Source organism: Elephas maximus, chromosome 1 (assembly GCF_024166365.1).
Source record: "Elephas maximus indicus isolate mEleMax1 chromosome 1, mEleMax1 primary haplotype, whole genome shotgun sequence".
Taxonomy (NCBI): domain Eukaryota; kingdom Metazoa; phylum Chordata; class Mammalia; order Proboscidea; family Elephantidae; genus Elephas; species Elephas maximus.
This window is the reverse complement of record NC_064819.1, coordinates 2,894,557-2,913,582: the sequence shown is the minus strand read 5'-3', so window position 1 is coordinate 2,913,582 and position 19,026 is coordinate 2,894,557. Positions and strand designations below refer to the sequence as shown.

At 40.0% G+C, this 19,026-nt stretch overlaps 1 protein-coding gene across 5 annotated transcripts in view; it reads left to right on the top strand.

Annotated features, from left to right (window-relative positions):
* The window catches only part of CCDC191 (coiled-coil domain containing 191), an 88,702-nt gene that overhangs the window by 50,998 nt on the left and 18,678 nt on the right, over window positions 1-19,026 (top strand). For all 5 annotated transcript variants that reach the window (XM_049876799.1, XM_049876789.1, XM_049876810.1 and 2 more), the window contains 5 exons: window positions 1,522-1,774; window positions 5,419-5,879; window positions 6,829-6,941; window positions 9,223-9,305; window positions 10,036-10,137. In XM_049876799.1, the coding sequence (XP_049732756.1) occupies window positions 1,522-1,774; window positions 5,419-5,879; window positions 6,829-6,941; window positions 9,223-9,305; window positions 10,036-10,137 (1,012 nt within the window). The remainder of the gene's footprint in view (window positions 1-1,521; window positions 1,775-5,418; window positions 5,880-6,828; window positions 6,942-9,222; window positions 9,306-10,035; window positions 10,138-19,026) is intronic.

Below are 19,026 nucleotides of genomic sequence, written 5' to 3'. Positions count from 1 at the left end.
CACCAGTCAATCAATCACCAAGTATTTACTGAGTATCTACGATAAGTGCATTAGAAGGCAGCAGTTAAATACAATGAAATATGTTGCTGGCATAGTTGCTATTGGTGCTCGTGCTGAATTTCTTATCTCACTTGGCTCTACTGTCACGAGCTTGTTGTTTTGTGCAACTCCTCTGACACAGGTTAAATTCTATGACTCTTGAGCAGTCTTTTTTCAAACTGAGAGTTTTAACTCTTCATAGGATAGAAATCACCAGAGCATGTCTCTTGCAGTAAGTGCAAATATTGTTTGGTGGAGCTTTTGTTTCAGTTATGCTTTTTTTATACATACACACACACCGACTGGGATATTGAATCACAGTATACAATTTTTTCTTACTGAAGGTGGCAGTGAACAAGGATTTAAAAGCCACTTAAACACTTAAGAACCATAGAAATGTTCTTCTGACTCACCGACTTAAGAACGACATGATTTTCCTGATAGGACCCCAAGAGTCCATGGGGATAGTTAAGTGTTATATATGTTTAACAGAAATGGATGTGCAAATAGTGTTAAAGTGTTATCTTTATAAGATAAAGCCAAGTTGGCAACTCAACAATATTAGATTTTAAACCAATTAATTTCAAGCTCTATAGCACCTGGCTTCAGGGACTGGAATCCACTTGCAGATCTCATAGGCCTCTATGCCTGCGTTCTGGACTGGCTGCCACCAGTGTATCACCTAATGGAGATTTCCACTGGGGTAGGGAATGTGGTTGGCGGTGACTCCCTTCCCACCTCCACTCAGTCATGTCCCCTAACATTCATAAACTTCCTAGGAATCAAAGAGAGCTCTTCTTTAGGAAGAGACTGAATTAAATCTCTAACAGGCTACCAGTTCGTGAAAGCAAGTGCTTGTCTTTGCCTTTTACACATTTCTATCTTTAGCAGGTATCTTCACAAAGGCAGCCATTCAGTATGGTAATGAGCCCTTCCCTTTCAAGATCCTGCCCCTGACAAATCCTTCTTTCACAAGGCATAGTTTCACTTTGGCTTTTGTAAGTTTTGTAGTTATTGGCATTTCACTTGTTAACTGGTATAGTATTTCATTTCTTCTCCTTTCTCACAAACTTCACAAAAGTTTCTTAGATTTCCAAGCATAGTTGAGTATCTCTCCCCCTCATGCATTCACCTTTTAAAAGTCATTTTTTATAAACCTATCCTTTTTGCTCCTTCCTCTCCAAAAACTGACAGAAACTATCTTATGGTAATCAAAACTTTTATGTCTTTGTGACATGACAGAACAGAACAGCCTTTCTTCTGAAGCAATGTCTTAAGGTGTCAAAGCCTTCTATGAGGAGAAGCTTCATACTGGGGAATTTATAAAGCATTTCCACTTAGCTCGATATAAAAGGATAAGCTGGAACTAAGGGCATTTCTGGGACTCCTTTGGACTTCGTGTCATTTATATTATCTGATACATTATCAGTTAACAAACTGCAAATGGCTTCTCTGTTCTAATGGAATCATTTTGTTGCTTAGAAAACAACAACTAGCCACTGCACATAACCGGAAACAAGTCCTCCGACACTGCTTTGCAGAATGGTACCATTGGCATCACGGTGAGATCGGAAGGAGAGAGCTGGCCGTAACAAAGGAGGAAACCAGGAGGAAAATGGATGAGCTACTGAAGGCAGCATCACTAGGGAAACTCTGTGCCCGTGGGTCTTCAGGCCCAAGTACTCTACTCAAGGAGGCAGCCACCACTGTGGATCCATCCATGAGACACGGAGAGGTACATTGTTTTTCTTCTGCTTGGTCTTCGTGCTTACTATACACTTGAACTTCGCATTTTCGTAGCTGGGGTGTTAGAGACCGCAGATTGCCTTGCTAGGCTATCTGAAAGGTTTGAGCCCTGCAGGGTAGGGCCCAGAGGCCTCCTTTCAGACAGGGTTTATCTCCTGGAAATGAATCCAAGGGAATTTAAAACAACTAAGCGAAAGAGCCTTCAGGAACAGATTGATAAAGCACTGTTTACAACTCTTGGACTCATCTTAGTAGATCTTCAGAGATTTTCTTTCTAACTGAGCTTGAGACTTAGAGCAAATTTTTCTAATTTTATTTTTCGTATAAGAAAAATTACATATACTAATTGTGGCCATTTGGTAGGAAAAAATCACAGAGAAAAACCGCTTACAATTCCATCACCCTGGAGATACCCACCCTTAAGCTGCTGATGTACAGGGCCTTTCTCTATTCAGGAATGTGCAAATTTGTTTCTTTTCACATATTATGTAGCTTTTAGACTTTCTTCCGGCAGATCACTGAGGATATCTAGTCTGCCGTAATGCAGGAAAAGGAAGGCCGTGATTTTTGCTTCTTGAGAGTAATGTAATTATTCTTTTTTTTTTTTTTTTTGGCGTTTTCACAACACAGCGTGAGCATTTTCCGTTTCACTAAATATTCTTCTGCAGCAGCAGCTCTCAGCGAGCAGCACGCCAGAGTCAGAGTTCCTGGGTGTGAGTGTGAGGCGCCGCTGTTCCTTAGAAGTCCGCAGGCGAGCCTGATCTGCACCCTCGGTTAGGGGCTGCCACACCGAGCCCACATTTTATAAGGGCCGCGTGATAGTCTGTCATGGCCACGAGCTAGGATCTACTTAACTCCTCCATTGCTGTTTCCAGCCTGCCACCATAGTAAACAGCGCTTCAGTGACGTCCTTGTACCCGAATCTTTGCGCACAGCCGTGATACTTTACTGAGGATGAATGCCCAAAGGAAAATGTGCACTTTTTTAAACACCGTCACCAAATTGCCCTTCCAGAAAGGTGATACCAAACAAGTGCCTGCTTTCCTGGGTGATAAGATACTTCTTTATCTTTGCCAAGTTGACAGGTAACATCTTTTTCATGATGTTATTCAACATTTGCATTCTTTGATTACATCAAAGTTAAGCATTTTTTTCATATTGGTCATTTAAATAGATAAAGCTATAGATACATAAGGACTTGTCTGTTCATGTCCTTTGCCCATTTTTCTATTTGATTATATTTTTCTATTTATGGGGCTCTTTATATCTTTAAGACTTTTCATGCTTTTATTAGCCTATCGCACATATTTTTTTCTGATTTGTCTTTTTGGTTGATTGATGGTGTTTGATATTATACACCATTGTTAATATTTTACGAAGTCATTTTTGCTTTCATAGTTGCACTCACTGTCATGGTTAGTCGGCCTTTTGGAGAAGATCCCTGCTCCCTCCTGGCTTACTGTCCTTCTCACCACATAACACTGTTAAATACTGTACTCAGACTTGAAATGAAGCTGGGCACTGGAAGGTCCCAGCCTTGCTTTTTACCCTGATTACTGCTAGCAAGAGAGGCTGGTTTTAATTTAAGCTTAGTCTGTCAGCAAGCAGAGACCATGAGGGTGCTTACTGGGACTTAGGTAACATTTTTGGTCCTTTCTCCTAAGCAGTCTGTCAACCTTTATATCTGTTAGATAAATTTTGTCCCCGTTGAAATCCAGGACAGTCTTCTATCTTAAGACATAGCTATGTGGAACATTTTAGCTGACAAAGTCCCACTGTTATTATCTGTAAAGGAAAAAAAAAAAAAAAAAGTCAGCAGAAAGTATTTGTGACCTATGCAAAATTAAAAAATTATTACGCATATGCACACACACACATATATATATGTTAGACTTCGGAAGAAAAGCCTACAGATCTCTGAAATCAAGAACAAAAGATTTTATCAAGAAAGGATAATGTTGAAAAAAAAATAGAGCAAATGAAAATGAAGGGCTATCACAGACTCTGTAGGTTACCAGATAAATTCTAATCTTTTCCAGGCTGTGGAATATAAAACGAACAAATTAAAATATAAAATCTTTAGTTAGAGGCTCCTTAATTACATATTCATAGGAACTCATACACCAGGAACACACATATAATACCTTGAAATTTTTCAAAATTACCAGTTAGCTAATAGGTGATTTTCTCTAATTAAGCCAGACTGTTCAGTCCTATTCTATTAAGTCAGTCTGTACCATTAAGGTTTCCTTTTATTCTCTTTATTTTCCCCTTTAAAAGTTAGCATGATCCAAAAGAAATCTTGTTGCTATACTCAAGGTTTTCACTCAGTCTTGCTGGGGTAATAATGTATCCTTACCACGAAGTTTAAAAGAGCCTAAAACATATGCCCAGCTTGATGGTAAATTACTTAAGCAGGTGTTCTCATGAATAAATGTCCACTGACATTTCAGAAATAAAAGGTTATAAAAAAAAAGCCTTTAATCATGTCAGAGTTTCCAGATAGCATATGCTTTCACTTTAGCTGAGCTTTTAGAAAGCATTTCCATCATCACAAAAAATACATTTAAGTACCTGAGTATTGCACCCTATTAGGTCTAGTCAAAGAGAGCTCCCACCCACTGCCGTCGAGTCAATTCCGACTCATAGCGGCCCTATAGGACAGAGTAGAACTGCCCCGTAGAGTTCCCAAGGAGAGCCTGGTGGATTTGAAGTGCTGACCTTTAGGTTAGCAGCTATAGCACTTAACCACTACGCCACCATGGTTTCCCAAAGAGAGCTAGAAGCTTTAATATTAGATAGTTTGCAATATTTTATCTCATACCACTGCAGATGGCAGAATCAAAACCGGTCAGACTTTAGCCCATGGAATCAAACCATTTTAGAAGAGACGTTTTAACTATGACATTATTTTGGCCAGGATAAGTTTTCTGACTAAGAATTCTGTTTCCTTCCCCTCGCTATAGAACTTATAATTGAGTATGTTTATTAAATGAGATTTATATGATAAAGCTTTGAAATCTATTATGCAAAATGCTTGGGCAAAATGTTAGTAGGTAACATTATTCTTATGTAATGTGGATATTTACTCAGTGATCCCGTGCTTGCGGATATTTCCCACAGAGCTCAGGAATAGCCGTAGACTGTAAACTAGGCTTGAATCCAGGCCTCGTCCTGGAATGAATCAGTCATTGTCTAGTGGCAAGAGAGCCTTCGGAAGAACAGAGCTATTGTTGATTTGTCAAGGTATTCCTGAGTTTCCAAAGGATAGAATGCATATATCCTTAGCCATTTTCCGCAGGATTCAGAACCAGTTTGTTCCTACTAAAATTTCTGTATCCTGTATCTGCAGTGATCTTGCCTAATTCACAAAGCAGCTCTCCACATGAGAGATTCCTAAGGGCACATTTGGCTTGTTGCAAATGCCCTAGCCCATGGGGCTGGTTTGTGTGGGTGCGGCCACATGCCTGCCTAGTGTCCAATGTGTGCAGCAGGGCCCGTTCTAAGCCTCTGAGACTGCAGGCCAGGAGTGCAGGGAGACTGTGGCTGGGGTGCGGATCATTGAGAGAACAGTAGGGTCTCAGCACGGCCCTTTAAATAGCTGAGCTATGTAACATGTTTCTTCTCTCTCAGGTGACCGCTGTGCCCCCCTTGTGGGAAAAGCCTCCTTTGGAGAGCACTGGTTGTATGCCCAGTCCTCCTCTAGGAAGGCCGGCAAAGAACACCTCTCAGGCCTCTCTTCAGAATGTCCCCCTAAACACACCTGACAAGAAGCAGCCCAGAACTGTGGATGCAGCACCCTCCCGAGAGCCTAGCAGCAACGAGAAGCTTAGAACCACCAGCCAGAAAGCAGAGCCCATTTGCATGGGCCATTTCCACAACCGCCACATCGTCCAGCAGCAGCTGATTGAGAGGCAGAAGAAGAAACTTCAGGAACAGCAGAAAATAATTCTTGAACTGAAGGAAAACCAGCGGCTGGCGGAGGCTCGATGGGCAACGGAGCGTGCCGCAGTGGGCACAGATGGGCAGAGCCGCCTGCTGTCGAATCCCAGGGAAGAGGAGGAACCAAAAAGAGCATGTCAGATGCTTCTGAAGTATGTCCATTGTATCAGAACACACTTTGGACTGGTTATTTGGGGTTTCCACTATGGGACAAGGGGCTCCCAAACTTCCTTGCTCTGCTTCCAGATGCTGTAATCTTTTCCTTTTCATTTATTCTATACTCTCAAAGCAAAGACCAAAAAACCCAAAGTCATTGCCTTCAACCCAATTCTGACTCGTAGTGACCCTGTAGGATGAGCAGAACTGCCCCATAAGGTTTTCAAGGAGCAGCTGGTAGATTCAAACCGCTGACCCTTTGGTTAGCAGCCGAGCTCTTAACCACTGCGCCAAAGAAGCCCTGTTCATTGTGGTTGGTATGTGACAGATATGAACAGGTATTTAAGGCAAGAAGCTACTCCTGAGAATCCAGTTGTACAGCCAGCATTTGTGTCATGGCTTTGAGGAGCTCTGTTACTATACCAGTAAAAGAGAAAAAGGATTACTTGCTCTGACTAGGTTTTTGGGTTTCTGACTACGTCTAGTGCTGAGTAGTCAGGTCAGACAACATCAGGTCCAAATGGAGCCAGCCCTGGGCTGGCTAATTACCTAGCATAAACTTGGAATGGTTTGGGATAAAAGTAAGTATCACTTGCTTTTTGGAGCCTGGAATATGATTCTAAATTTCTCAAAAACCATTTAGAACTATTTCAGACGTGCTTGAGACAGACTTAGTGCGTGTGATAAATGGTAGGCTAAGAAGTGGTCATACCTATTGATTCGAAGCACTAGCTTAGGAGTCAGAGGGCCTGACTCATGTTGTAGACTCAGGCCAATCAGTCAACCTTTCCCTGCCTCATTACACCCGTTTATCCAATGCGTAATCATTAGTTATCTCAGAGAGTATGGATTAATTAAAGTTTGTAAAATTCTTTGAGATCGTCAGGTGAAAGGGTTTGAAGGAAGCGGATTATTGGCCTGAACTCTTTCTTTTTTTCCCCTCAGCTTGCCTGCTGCTTTCCCTGGGACTGAGGCCAGTAGGAGCGACTCCCAAAATTCTCTTTCTGGACCCAGAAGGAACCCAAGGCAGCCGTTGGCACCCCATCCTATATTGAAAGGCAAGGTCATCTTGGCGGTCGCTTTGGTGGTGGTCTTCCCCCTTCCTCCAGTCAAGCTCGTTTGGACTAAATCACTGCAACTGTTGGGTTTTGAGAGTCAATTCGTGCATATTAAAACTTCTGTGATACGTATCCGGAGTAATCTTGCCTAATTCACAAAGGAACTCTCCACATGAGAGATTCCTAAGGGCACATTTTCTTTGTTGTGGATGTCCTGGCCTATGGGGCTGGTTTGTGTAGGTGCGGGCACATGCCCACCTAGCTTCCGATGTGAACAGCAGGGCCCGTTCTAAGAGTGGTCAGAGCCTGAGACAGGTAGACCCCCGAGGAGCAGAATGCACCAGAAAGTGCCATTGCTTTTTTTCTGCCCCTCTGCCAAACTTCATGGTCTTTCCAGGTAGCACACATCCCAAAATTGCTGTAAGGTGTAATGTGTTTCTATAATCTGGGATTTGGATTGTGGAAAAAGAAAAAAAAGATGGGGCAGTTACACAAATGAGAAAACCCTTTGAGGAAGCTGCTAAGGATAAACATTGATAAAGATCACATATCATTTTACTTTGATAACATTAGTATATCTGCCAGTTTACAGCAATCCAAGTTAAGGTATTACATCATTTTATGAGTTGCACCTTTATGATTAACCAAAAAAAGCAAACCCCTTGCCATCGAGTCAGTTCCAACTCACAGCAACCCTATAGGACCGAGTAGACTTGCCCACGTAGGGTTTCCAAGGAGCAGCTGGTGAATTCAAACTGCTGACCTTTTGGTTAGCAGCTGAGCTCTTACCACTGCACCACCAGGGCTCTCCTTTATGTTAGGCTTGTACTAATTTGATAACACTTCTGATGCACATAGAAAACCATATTTAAACAAAAATAATATGATGAGAATAGAAGCACTCTTCAAAACCCACTAGTGACTCTGCCAGTTGTTCTTCCTCAATACTTAGTCACTCGCTGCCTATAGATTTGTCTCTGTTAGTAGGCACTCTCAAGATTGTACTGTGGTTTGTAAACCTGTGACAAGATTGTCATTCTAACAAGAGGTGGTGTCATCTGAAGGACACCGTGCTGCAGTCATCCCTGTTAACAAAGAAATTGACAGTCTTCTCATTGGCTATCTGCCAGGATGGCGATTCACACCATCTTTGCCCACCCCAAGGCTGGTGAGGAAATGCGCAGTTCAGTGTGATCCTTTGAAAAAAAAGAATTATCGGTTGATCAAACAGTTAGTGTATTTTAGAATCTCAAGCTACTTTTCAAGTAGCCTTTAATGATTAGCTCTAGAAAAAATAGGGAAAGCGCGTCACCTTCTCAAGGGTCTCTGCCTTTGACCCTGTCGTCTCTTTCTTCCTTCTTAAAAACATTCTCACACCCACCACTACTCGTTCTGCAGCAAAGCCTGTACTTATATCTGTAAGAAATAATAGCCTGCTAAGTTTTTAAATTAATTCTTGAAATTGGAACTTAAATTTTCTTCTCTTTAACATGGCACAAGGAACCGAGAGTAACTAGTGGCTGGTTTAGGGGAGCAGAATACCGACCTCCCCGCACCCATGCCCCCTCCCTGTGTAGACCCCAAGCGACTACAGAGTCAGATTATCAGACCATCTTGCATGTTGGCTTCTTTTGGATCGATATGTAATCAACTGTCAGGAACACCAGTCTGACGCTCAAATTCACTCAGACGCCAGTTCTCCAAACGCCTGGTACAGTTCCATTTCCTGCCCATCTGGATATCCAGCCCTGAAAACTGGATTAAAATGTATTCATTGTGACCCCAAATTTTAGTTTGTTTGTTGTTCGTGTTACACATTCAGACATACGTACAGAGACTTCAGAAAAATGAGCAGACTCACTTAACGGGATTTGAGGAATAATTCTGTTCTCCAAGTATTCAAGTATTCGTTAGCTGTAATTAAAGTTTTCCACATTCATCAAAGGTATTATCAAATCAAAATTCTGGCTTCTGGGTTTCAGATACGAAAAGCCTGTCATGAAGGCACATCTTATCTAAAGCAGCAATTGTCCTGGTAGAAATGTAAACAAAAACATGATGAATCTGCAAGTTGTCCATCATTGCTGCGGTTGGGATTGTGGGTGTTTAACCTAGAGAGTTAAACATATAAACGCATAAGACATATATATCTCTGAGATTGTCAACACTCAACTTGCAAGAAAACCCTAATGATAACACTAAATTTTACTATGAAGTGGAGACATTTCTTTTGCAGTGTTCCTCCTCTTTTTTATATTGGAACTCTGGTACTATTTTCTAGCCATGGAAGAGAGAGCAAGTCAGCGCGCCGAACGTAGGCGGATCTTGGCAGAGAGGAAGAAAAAACAAGAAGAGGAGAAACTGGTAATAAATACAGAATGCCAACTGAGGCAAGAAAAAGCACTTGTATAGGTCTTTATTAAAAAACGAAATTTTCCTTGTTGGAGCCTCTTGAGATAAGAGTTAAGCCAACTTGGGAAACAGCCTTTTGCCTACTGGCATGAACTTTGTGACAATGTTAGGAAAATAAGGGGGGTAAGGATCAACCTCATTAGTGTAGCAGGAAGAAAATATTACAAAAAATTGATGGGAGCTGGCAAATGAGAGATTTACCCAAAACCAAGACTAGAGTGTCGTAGGTAGGTGTCCACTCTGATAGTTTGCAAGGGGGAATAGTTTCCTATTTTCCAAAGTTTTGACCCAGACTGCCAGAAGTAAATCGTTGTAAGTAGCAAAACAAAAATGAACAGTTCCAAGAATGGCTTTTTGGTAAAAAGAAAGAAAAATTTTTTTTTTTTTTTAATTTTACAGTTGAAATTAAGAATTGAAAACTAATCATTTTGTGATGAAAAATTGTTTTATTCATCCTCAGTCTCATCTTCCCAAGTAGACAATGATTCTTTTGGAGAAACCTTTAAATTTCACAACTAACTACCCGTTGGTCAGGTTTTCTACTTTTATCACAACATGCAGACTTCTCCCAGAGATGGGACGACCACTGTGTATAATACATGCTTGACTTTCCTCAACCTGAAAAATGTTATTTCCATATAAATTGAGAGTTTGGATTATCACACATTCTAATCTTCATCAGGCCCAGTTAAAGGCCCAAGAGGAGGAGCGCCAGAAGAGGGAAGCGGACGAAAAGGAGGCTCAGCTTGAAAGAAAACGAGAAGAGCAGAGACTGCGGAAAATGGTTAGTAGTGTCTGTTTGGTTCGTCAGCTCAGGCCTGTTGTATGTGATACTCTGGTCCTGTGCACCCTTCCCATCCCAGGACTTCTGTCTGGAACACTCTTCTCATCTCTGTTGTTTTTCTACCTGATCTCCAGATCTTAGTTCAAACATGACATCTTCCAGGTTAGTCTTTCCTGCCCTGCCCCAGCATGTTCCCACTGAAGGTTCGGTGAGGTCCCACCTTATGGACTCTCGTAACGTTATCTTTCCTTCAGAGCATTTCCAGTGCTTGGAATTACACATGTATTTTGTGTTTGTTTTATTAATTTATGCCTCCCCAACTAACCTGTAATCTCCATAAGAGCAAAGGGACCAGTCTGGTGTTGCGTACTATATTGGCTACCAGTATGCCTGGCATATAGTAGGATCCAGCAAAGATGTGTTGAATGAATGAGTGAAAGGCAAGTAAATGAACAAGTGGAAGAAAACATAAAGAAGAAGTAAGAAACAAAGCTCTTGCTTTCAAGGTTATTAAATTCTAGTTGGGAAGATGCACACCTGTCAGACACTATAGAGACAGCATATGCTATCCTGTGTGACACAGGCCGTAAGAGATCCTGAGGGTTACACAAGGCAAGATCCACGAAGATTTTGGAGAAATTAGAGGCATTTTCATAGAAATCCTCCTTTAATGTCCTCCCAGGCATTATGACTCCCCAGAAGAGGGACAGTGTTCTAAGATGTCACATGCATCAGACCATAGAACCCTTTTTGATGGAACACCCAGTAACATCTCATGGAAAAACTTGGGACCATGCTACTGTAAACCAGTGAGACGATTTTTAAAGTAGATAGTATAAAAATGTTTTCCTCTCATAATAAAATTAATATCTGTTCATCATAGAAAATTTGAAAAATGGAAAAAACCTGAGTTCAGTCCTAAGAATTAACCACCAAAAGCCAAACCCAGTGCCGTCGAGGCGATTCCGACTCATAGTGACCCTACAGGACAGAGTAGAACTGCCCTGTAGAGTTTCCAGGGAGCGCCTGATGGATTCGAACTGCCGAGCCTTTGGTTAGCAGCCGTAGCACTTAACCACTGCGCAACCTGGGTTTCCTGTGTGTACGTCGGTGTATACAATTCTTAAGCTGCTTTTTTCACCTACGATTCTCTATCATAAGCATTTTTGCTTGTCATTCTGAATTCTTCAGAACATTTTTTGTGTGAAGAAAGTCACTTTTTAAACAAACTTTTTTATTGTGGAATACTTGAGAGGTACAGAAAAGTTGCAGAGGTAGAGAGCTCCTGTATACCCCTCATCAGTCTCAGTTTGCCCTAAATAATAATCTTATATGACCCTGATACATTTGTCAAAACTAAGAAATCACCATTGGTACGTTACTGTTAACTCCAGACTTTATTTCGATTTCACTCGTTTTTCTACTAATGTTCAGGATCCCGGTCCACTGGATCTTCGCATTTAGTTTTTATGTCTCTTTGGTGACCCTCTGGTCTGTGACAGTCTCTCAGACCTTCCTGGCTTTTCATGACCTTGACAGTTTTTCAGGAGTTCTGGTCAGGTATTTTCTAGAATATCCCTCAATTTGCATTTGCCTGCTGTTTTTCTTATGATTATTCTGGGGTTATAGGTTTTTGTGAAGAATGCTACCGAGGTGAAGCCCCCTCCTAATCATATTTTATCAGGGGTTCATGATATCAAGATGACTTATCACTGTTATCACTGGTGATCTTGACCTTAGTGACGTAAAACAGAGTTTGACAAGTTTCTCCACTGTCATGTTACCGTTTTTCCCTTTTCATACTCCGTTCTTTGGACACACTTCATTAAATCAAGTCCACCCTCCAGGTGAGGAGAAGGGGAAATTTAAGGCCCAGACACTGAAGGGAGGGATGTTTACATATATTATTTGGAATTCTTCGGTAAGGAAGATTTGTTTCTTTTCCCCCATGTGTTTGTTTATTCAGTCATTTATTCTTATCAGTATGGATTCATGTACATTTATTTTATACTTTAGGTTATAATACAGTATTGTTATTTATTTTGTTGCTAAAATTGTTCCAGTGAGGTCTTTGGGGTTGGCTTCTATGTCCCTTTAACGTGCCTCTGTACTTTTTGGTTTTTAGTACTTCACTTTCTGGTACTACAAGGTGCTCCAGGCTCATCTTGTTTTTTCACTGCCCCAGACCTAGAATCAGCAGTTTCTCCAAGCACCCTGGTTCTAAATACTATTTAGAAAGCAAAATATGGACACTGGGGGTACTTATTGCTACTAGGGTGTCACTGATTCTAGACCCTCAGCAGACAAAGCTCGGTAATATACATATGTGTACTTAAGCCACATATACACACCTATCTATAATTGTTTTTGTACCTCTCCAACTAGATATATATATGGGACTCTGATGGAGCAATGGTTAGGAGCTTGGCTTAACAGCTTGCCTGCTAACCAAAAGGTCGGCACTTCAAATCTCCTAGCCACTCCTTGGAAGCTCTATGGGGCAGTTCTACTCCGTCCTATAGGGTTGCTATGAATTAAGCTAAACATTGAATCCAAACTGACGTCTCTGACTCTAATCCAGCAACAAAGGGTTCATCTTACTTTTCCTTCTTGCTTGTCATAACTTCCCTCTCTGACAGCGTGAAACCTGCCTCCCACCATCTACCATACCTTTACTTATTTGTTCAACTCCAGTATACATGTAAGGCAGTTTTAGAACTGTTAACCCACACCCCCATGAGAAACAAGTTTACCAAGTAGAGTACAGTGTTATGTACAGTTCATTTTGTCTCTGTTGAAATTGCTTCCAGTTTTTAATGATATGAATAAAGCTGCTATAAACAGTCTTGTCTAGGCTTTTGTTTGGACATAGGTTTTCAAATCATGTGGGTAAATACCTAGGAGTATGATTGCTGGGTAGTGTGGTACTTCTATGTTTGTAGATAACTTCCAGACTGTCTTCCAGAATGGCTTGTATTCCCACCAGCAAAGAATAAGAGTTCCTGTTGTTCTGTGTCCTTATTAGCACTTGTTATTGTCAGTTTTTGGGTTTTAGTCACTTTAATAGGTGCATCTCATGGTAGTGTTTATTTGCATTTCCCTAGTGACAAATAATTCTGAAAATCTTTTCATACATTTACTTGCCATCTGTGTATCTTCTGCGATGAAGTGTCTGTTCAGATTTTTGCCCATTTTTTGAGTTGTTTGTTTCCTTATTGTTGGGTTTTAAGAGTTCTTTATATATCCTGAATCAATTCCTTTACTAGATATGTGATTTGCAAATATTTTCTCCCAGTCTGTGGCATGGCTTTTAATTCTCTTGACATTGTTTTTCACAGAGGAAAAGTGCTTAATTTTGATAAAGCCCAATTTATCAATTTTTTCTTTCACAGATCATGTTTTTGGTGTTGTATCTAAAACCTCACTGCCAGACCCAAGGTCACTCAGATTTTTTCTGATATTCTTTTAGAAATTTTATAGTTTCATGTTCTATATTTAGGTCTGTGGCCCATTTTGAGTTAAGTTTTGTGTAAGATGTGAAGTGTGTGTCAAGGTGGATTTTTTTTTTTTTTTTTTTTTGCTATGGAAGTTCAGTTGTTCCAGCACCAACCCTAACATTTGTCAAAAATCAGTTAACTGCATTTCTGTGGGTCCCTTCTAGATTCTCTGTTCTGCTCTATTGATTTATATCTCTGTTCATTCGCCAGTAACACACTGTCTTGTAGCTTTGTATAATAAGTCTTAAAATTGGGTAACATGAAATCTCCAACTTTTTTCTTTTTCAGAATGTTTTGTCTGTTCTGGTTACTTTGCCTTTCTATATAAATCTTAGACTTGTCCTTATCTACAAAAAATCTTGCTGGGATTTTGGTTGGGATTGCATTGAATCGATAGATCAAATTGGGGGGTGTCTTAGTTATCTAGTGCTGCTATTACAGAAATACCACAAGTGGATGACTTTAACAAACAGAAATTTATTCTCTCACAGTTTAAGAGGCTAGAAGTCCAAATTCAGGGTACCAGCTCCAGGGAAGGGTTTTCTCTCTCTGTTGGCTTAGGAGGAAGGTCCTTGCTATCAGTCTTCCCTGGGTCTAGGAGCTTCTCAGCACAGGGAACCTGGATTCAAAGGATGTGTGCTCCTTACTCTTGTTGCTTGGTGGTAATGAGGTCCCCATGGTCTGCTAGGGTCTCTCTTTTATATCTCAAAAGAGATTGACTTAAGACACAGCCTAATCTTGTAGATTGAGTCCTACCTCATTAGCATAACTGCTGCTAATCCCGCCTCATTAGCATCATAGAGGTAGGATTTACAACACATAGGAAAGTCACATCACATCACAAAATGGTGGACAGTTACACAATACTGGGAATCATGGCCTAGCTAAGTTGATAGATATTTTTTGGGGATGCAGCTCAATCCATGACAGGGAGATTTGACATTTTAACAATCTTGAATCTTCTAATCCATGAACATGGTATATCGCTCCATTTATTTAGATCTTGTTTGATTTTTTTCAGTAGTGTTTTGTAGTTTTCCACGGATTTTGCATATATTTTTTTAGATTTATACCTAAGTATTCCATTTTTTTGGTGCTATTGTAAATGATGTCTTTTTTAAATTTCAGGTGCCAGTTGTTCATTGCTAGTATATAGGAATACAATTCACTTTTGTATGTTAACCTTGTATCCTGCATAGCCTTGCTAACTCACTTATTAATTACAGGAGTTTTTTGTTGTTGTTTTGTCTTTTTTCCTTTTTTAAAAAATAGATTCTTTGGACTTTACTATATAGACAACCACGTCGTATGCCAGTAAAGGCAATTTTATTTCCTCCTTTTCAACCTGTATGCTTTTTATTTATTTATTTATTGCTTTACTGCACTGGCTAGGACTTCTAGTGTAAAATTGAATAGGAATAGTGAGAGAGGACATCCTTGTCTTGTTCCAAATCCTAGGGGGGAAAGCATTCAGCTTCTCACCATTAAGTATGGTGCTAGCTGTAGGATTTTCATTGATGCCTTTTATTAGGTTAAGGAAATTTCCTTTTATTTCTAGTTTCCTGAGAGTGTTTATGTAATCAATAGATGTATAATTTTGTTGAAAGCTTTTCTGCATCTAGTTTTTGTTATTTCACCTGTTAATATAGAAAATTACATTGTTTTCTTCAATGTAGAAGCAGTCTTCTCGGGATGAACCCCACTTGGTTGTGATGTATAATCTTTTTTATATAACTAGATTTGATTTTCTAATATTTTATTAAGAATGTTGTATCTGTTACATGAGAAAATGCTCTCGATCATTAGCCATTAGAGAAATGCAGATTAAAACTATGATGAGATTCCATCTCACTCCAGCAAGGCTGGCATTAATCCAAAAAACACAAAATAATAAATGTTGGAGAGGCTGCGGAGAGATTGGAACTCTTATACACTGCTCGTGGGAATGTAAAATGGTACAACCACTTTGGAAATCTATCTGGCATTTTCTTAAAAAGTTAGAAATAGAACTACTGTACAACCCAGAAATCCCACTCCTCAGAATATACCCTAGAGAAATAAGAGCCTTTACACGAACAGATATATGCACACCCATGTTTATGCAGCACTGTTTACAATAGCAAAAAGCTGGAAGCAACCAAGGTGTCCATCAGTGGATGAATGGATAAATAAATTATGGTATATTCACACAATGGAATACTACGCATCGATAAAGAACAGTGACAAACCTGTGAAACATTTCATAACATGGAGGAACCTGGAAGGCATTATGCTGAGTGAAATTAGTCAGATGCAAAAGGACAAATACTGTATAAGACCACTATTATAAGATCTTGAGAAATAGTATAAACTGAGAAGAACACATTCTTTTGTGGTTATGAGAGGGGGGAGGGAGGGAGGGTGGGAGAGGGTTATTTACTGATTAGTTAGTAGATAAGAACTACTTTAGGTGAAGGGAAGGACAATACTCAATACAGGGAAGGTCAGCTCAACTGGACTGGACCAAAAGCAAAGAAGTTTCCGGGATAAACTGAATGCTTCGAAGGTCAGCGGAGCAAGGGCAGGGGTTTGGGGACTATGGCTTAAGGGGACTTCTGAGTCAATTGGCAAAATAAATTCTATTATGAAAACATTCTGCATCCCACTTTGAAGTGTGGCGTCTGGGGTCTTAAATGCTAACAAGCAGCCCTCTAAGATGCATCAATGGATCTCAACCCACGTGGATCAAAGGAGAATGAAGAACACCAAGGTCACATGATAACTATGAGCCTGAGACGGAAAGGGCCACATGAACTAGAGACTTACATCATCCTGAGACCAGAAGAACTAGATGGTGCCCGGCCACAACCGATGACTGCCCTGACAGAGAGCACAACAGAGAACCCCTGAGGGGGCAGGAGAACAGCGGGATGCAGACCCCAAATTCTCATAAAAAGACCAGACTTAATGGTCTGACTGAAACTAGAAGAATCCCAGCGGTCATGGTCCCCAAACCTTCTGTTGGCCCAGTACAGGAACCATTCCTGAAGACAACTCATCAGACATGGAAGGGACTGGACAATGGGTTGGAGAGAGATGCTGATGAAGAGCGAGCTATTTGTATCAGGTGGATACTTGAGACTGTATTGGCATCTCCTGTCTGGAGGGGAGATGGGAGGGTAGAGAGGGTTAGAAACTGGCAAAATGGTCACGAAAGGAGAGACCAGAAGGAGGGAGCGGGCTGACTCATTAGGGGGAGAGTAAATGGAAGTATGCAGTAAGGTGTATATAAGCTTATATGTGACAGACTGACTTGATTTGTAAACCTTCACTTAAAGCACAATAAAAATTATTTAAAAAAAAAAAAAAGAATGTATTTGTGCTTACAAGAGATATTGGTCTGTAGTTTCTTTCTTATGATGTGTTTGTCTTATTTTGATATTTGGATAATGCTAGTCTCATAAAACAAATTGGGAAATGTACCCTTTTCTGTTTTCTGAAACCCAAGTATTTAAAATTGATATCACTTCTTCCTTAAATGTTTGGTAGAATTCACCAGTGAAACCATCTGGGCCAGGAGTTTTCTTTTTTAGAAGGTTTGGAATAACAAATTCAATTTCTTTAATGTTGTTCTTAGGTGCCATCAAGTCAGTTCCAACTCATAGTGACCGTAGGCACAACACAACGAAACACTGCCCAGTCCTGTGCCATCCTGACAATTGTTGCTATGCTTGAGTCCATTGTTGCAGCCACTGTGTCGTTCCATCTCATTGAGGATCTTCCTCTCTTTCGCTGACCCTCAACTTTACCAAGCAAGATGTCCTTCTCCAGGGACCGGGCCCTCCTGATAACATGTCCAATTTCTTTAATAGATATCAGTAATTCAGGTTTTTTTCCTGTTAACCTGGAGGTATATCAATGTTATTTCTATTCAAAGAACCAACTTTCTCCATTGTTTTCAATTCCGTTGATTTCTGGTCTAGTTTTTATTATTTCCATCTCCCTCCCTGCTTAAGATTTTGCTCTCTTTTCTTTAATTTCCTAACATGAAAACTTAAACTATTAATTTTACGTCTTTCTTCATTTCTCATATATGCATTTAGTGTTATTAATTTTCCCCTAAGAACTGCTTTATGTGTATCCCACACATTTTCATTTTCTTTTAATTCAAAATGTTTTTTAATTTCCCTTGAGATTTTCACTTTGTCCCACGAGTTATTCAGAAGTGTTTAATTTTCAGATATTTGGGGATTTTTTCCAGATATCCTTCCGTTATCTGAATTTTAGCTTAATTCCCATTGTGGTCCAGGAATGTACACTGTAGGATTTCTGCTCGCTAAAACGTGTAAAGTTTTGTTTTACGGTCAAGGCTGTGATCTGTCTTGATTTTATATCAATCCGACAGTCTCTGTCTTTTAACTGGTGTGTTTAGACTTTTCACATTTAAAGTGATTATTGATACATTTGGATTAAAATCGACCATCTTGTGAGCTCTTTTCTGTTTACCGTATTTGTTCTTTGTTTCTTTTTCTCTTATTCTGCCTTCTCTGATTTCATCTGAGCATTTTTTATTATTCCATTTCATCTCCTCTATGGATTTATGATTTACTCTTCTATTTTAAAACATTTTTAGTGGTTGCCCTAGGTTTACAATTACATTTTAAAAATAATCTTCATCTGCCTTCAAATAATGTTACACCACCTCACATGTGAGAAAGGACATTATTGTTTGTTGTTGTTAGCTGCTGTCAAGTTGACTCCGACTCATGGCTATCCCACATACGCAATGTTGAACTGCTCCATAAGATTGTCAGTGCCATGGCTTTTCAGAAGCAGATGGCCAGATCTGTCTTCCTGGGCACTTCTGGAGGGGTTCAGACAGCCAGCTTTCCACTAGTAGTGGAGCACTTAGCCACAGAATTACAATAGGCTTCTTTTCAGACACCGTGAAAACAAGAACACAACAGAGTAACATCTTTAAAGGGTTGACGGAAAAAACTGTCAACCCAGAATTCTATATCTAGAGAAAATACCCTTCAAACATGAAGGAGAAATAAAGACTTTCTCGGACAAACAAAAAACTGTGGGAATTCATTGCCACCAGACTTACCCTAGAAGAAATGTTAGAGTTGTTTAAGCAGAAAGAATAATGATATAGGCTGAAAACCTCGATCTACACAAAGAAATAGAAATTTCCCGGTGTACCATCCTCTGTGTGTGTGAAAGGACATTATACTAATATATTTTCATTTCCTCCCACCCATCCCTTGTGCTATTGTTGTCATATATATAATGTATATTTTACTTTTATTTATACTATAAATAACCCATACATTGTTACTGTTACTGCTTTAACCAGTCAGTTATCTTGTAAACCAAACCCATAGCCGTCGAGTCGACTCCAACTCATAGC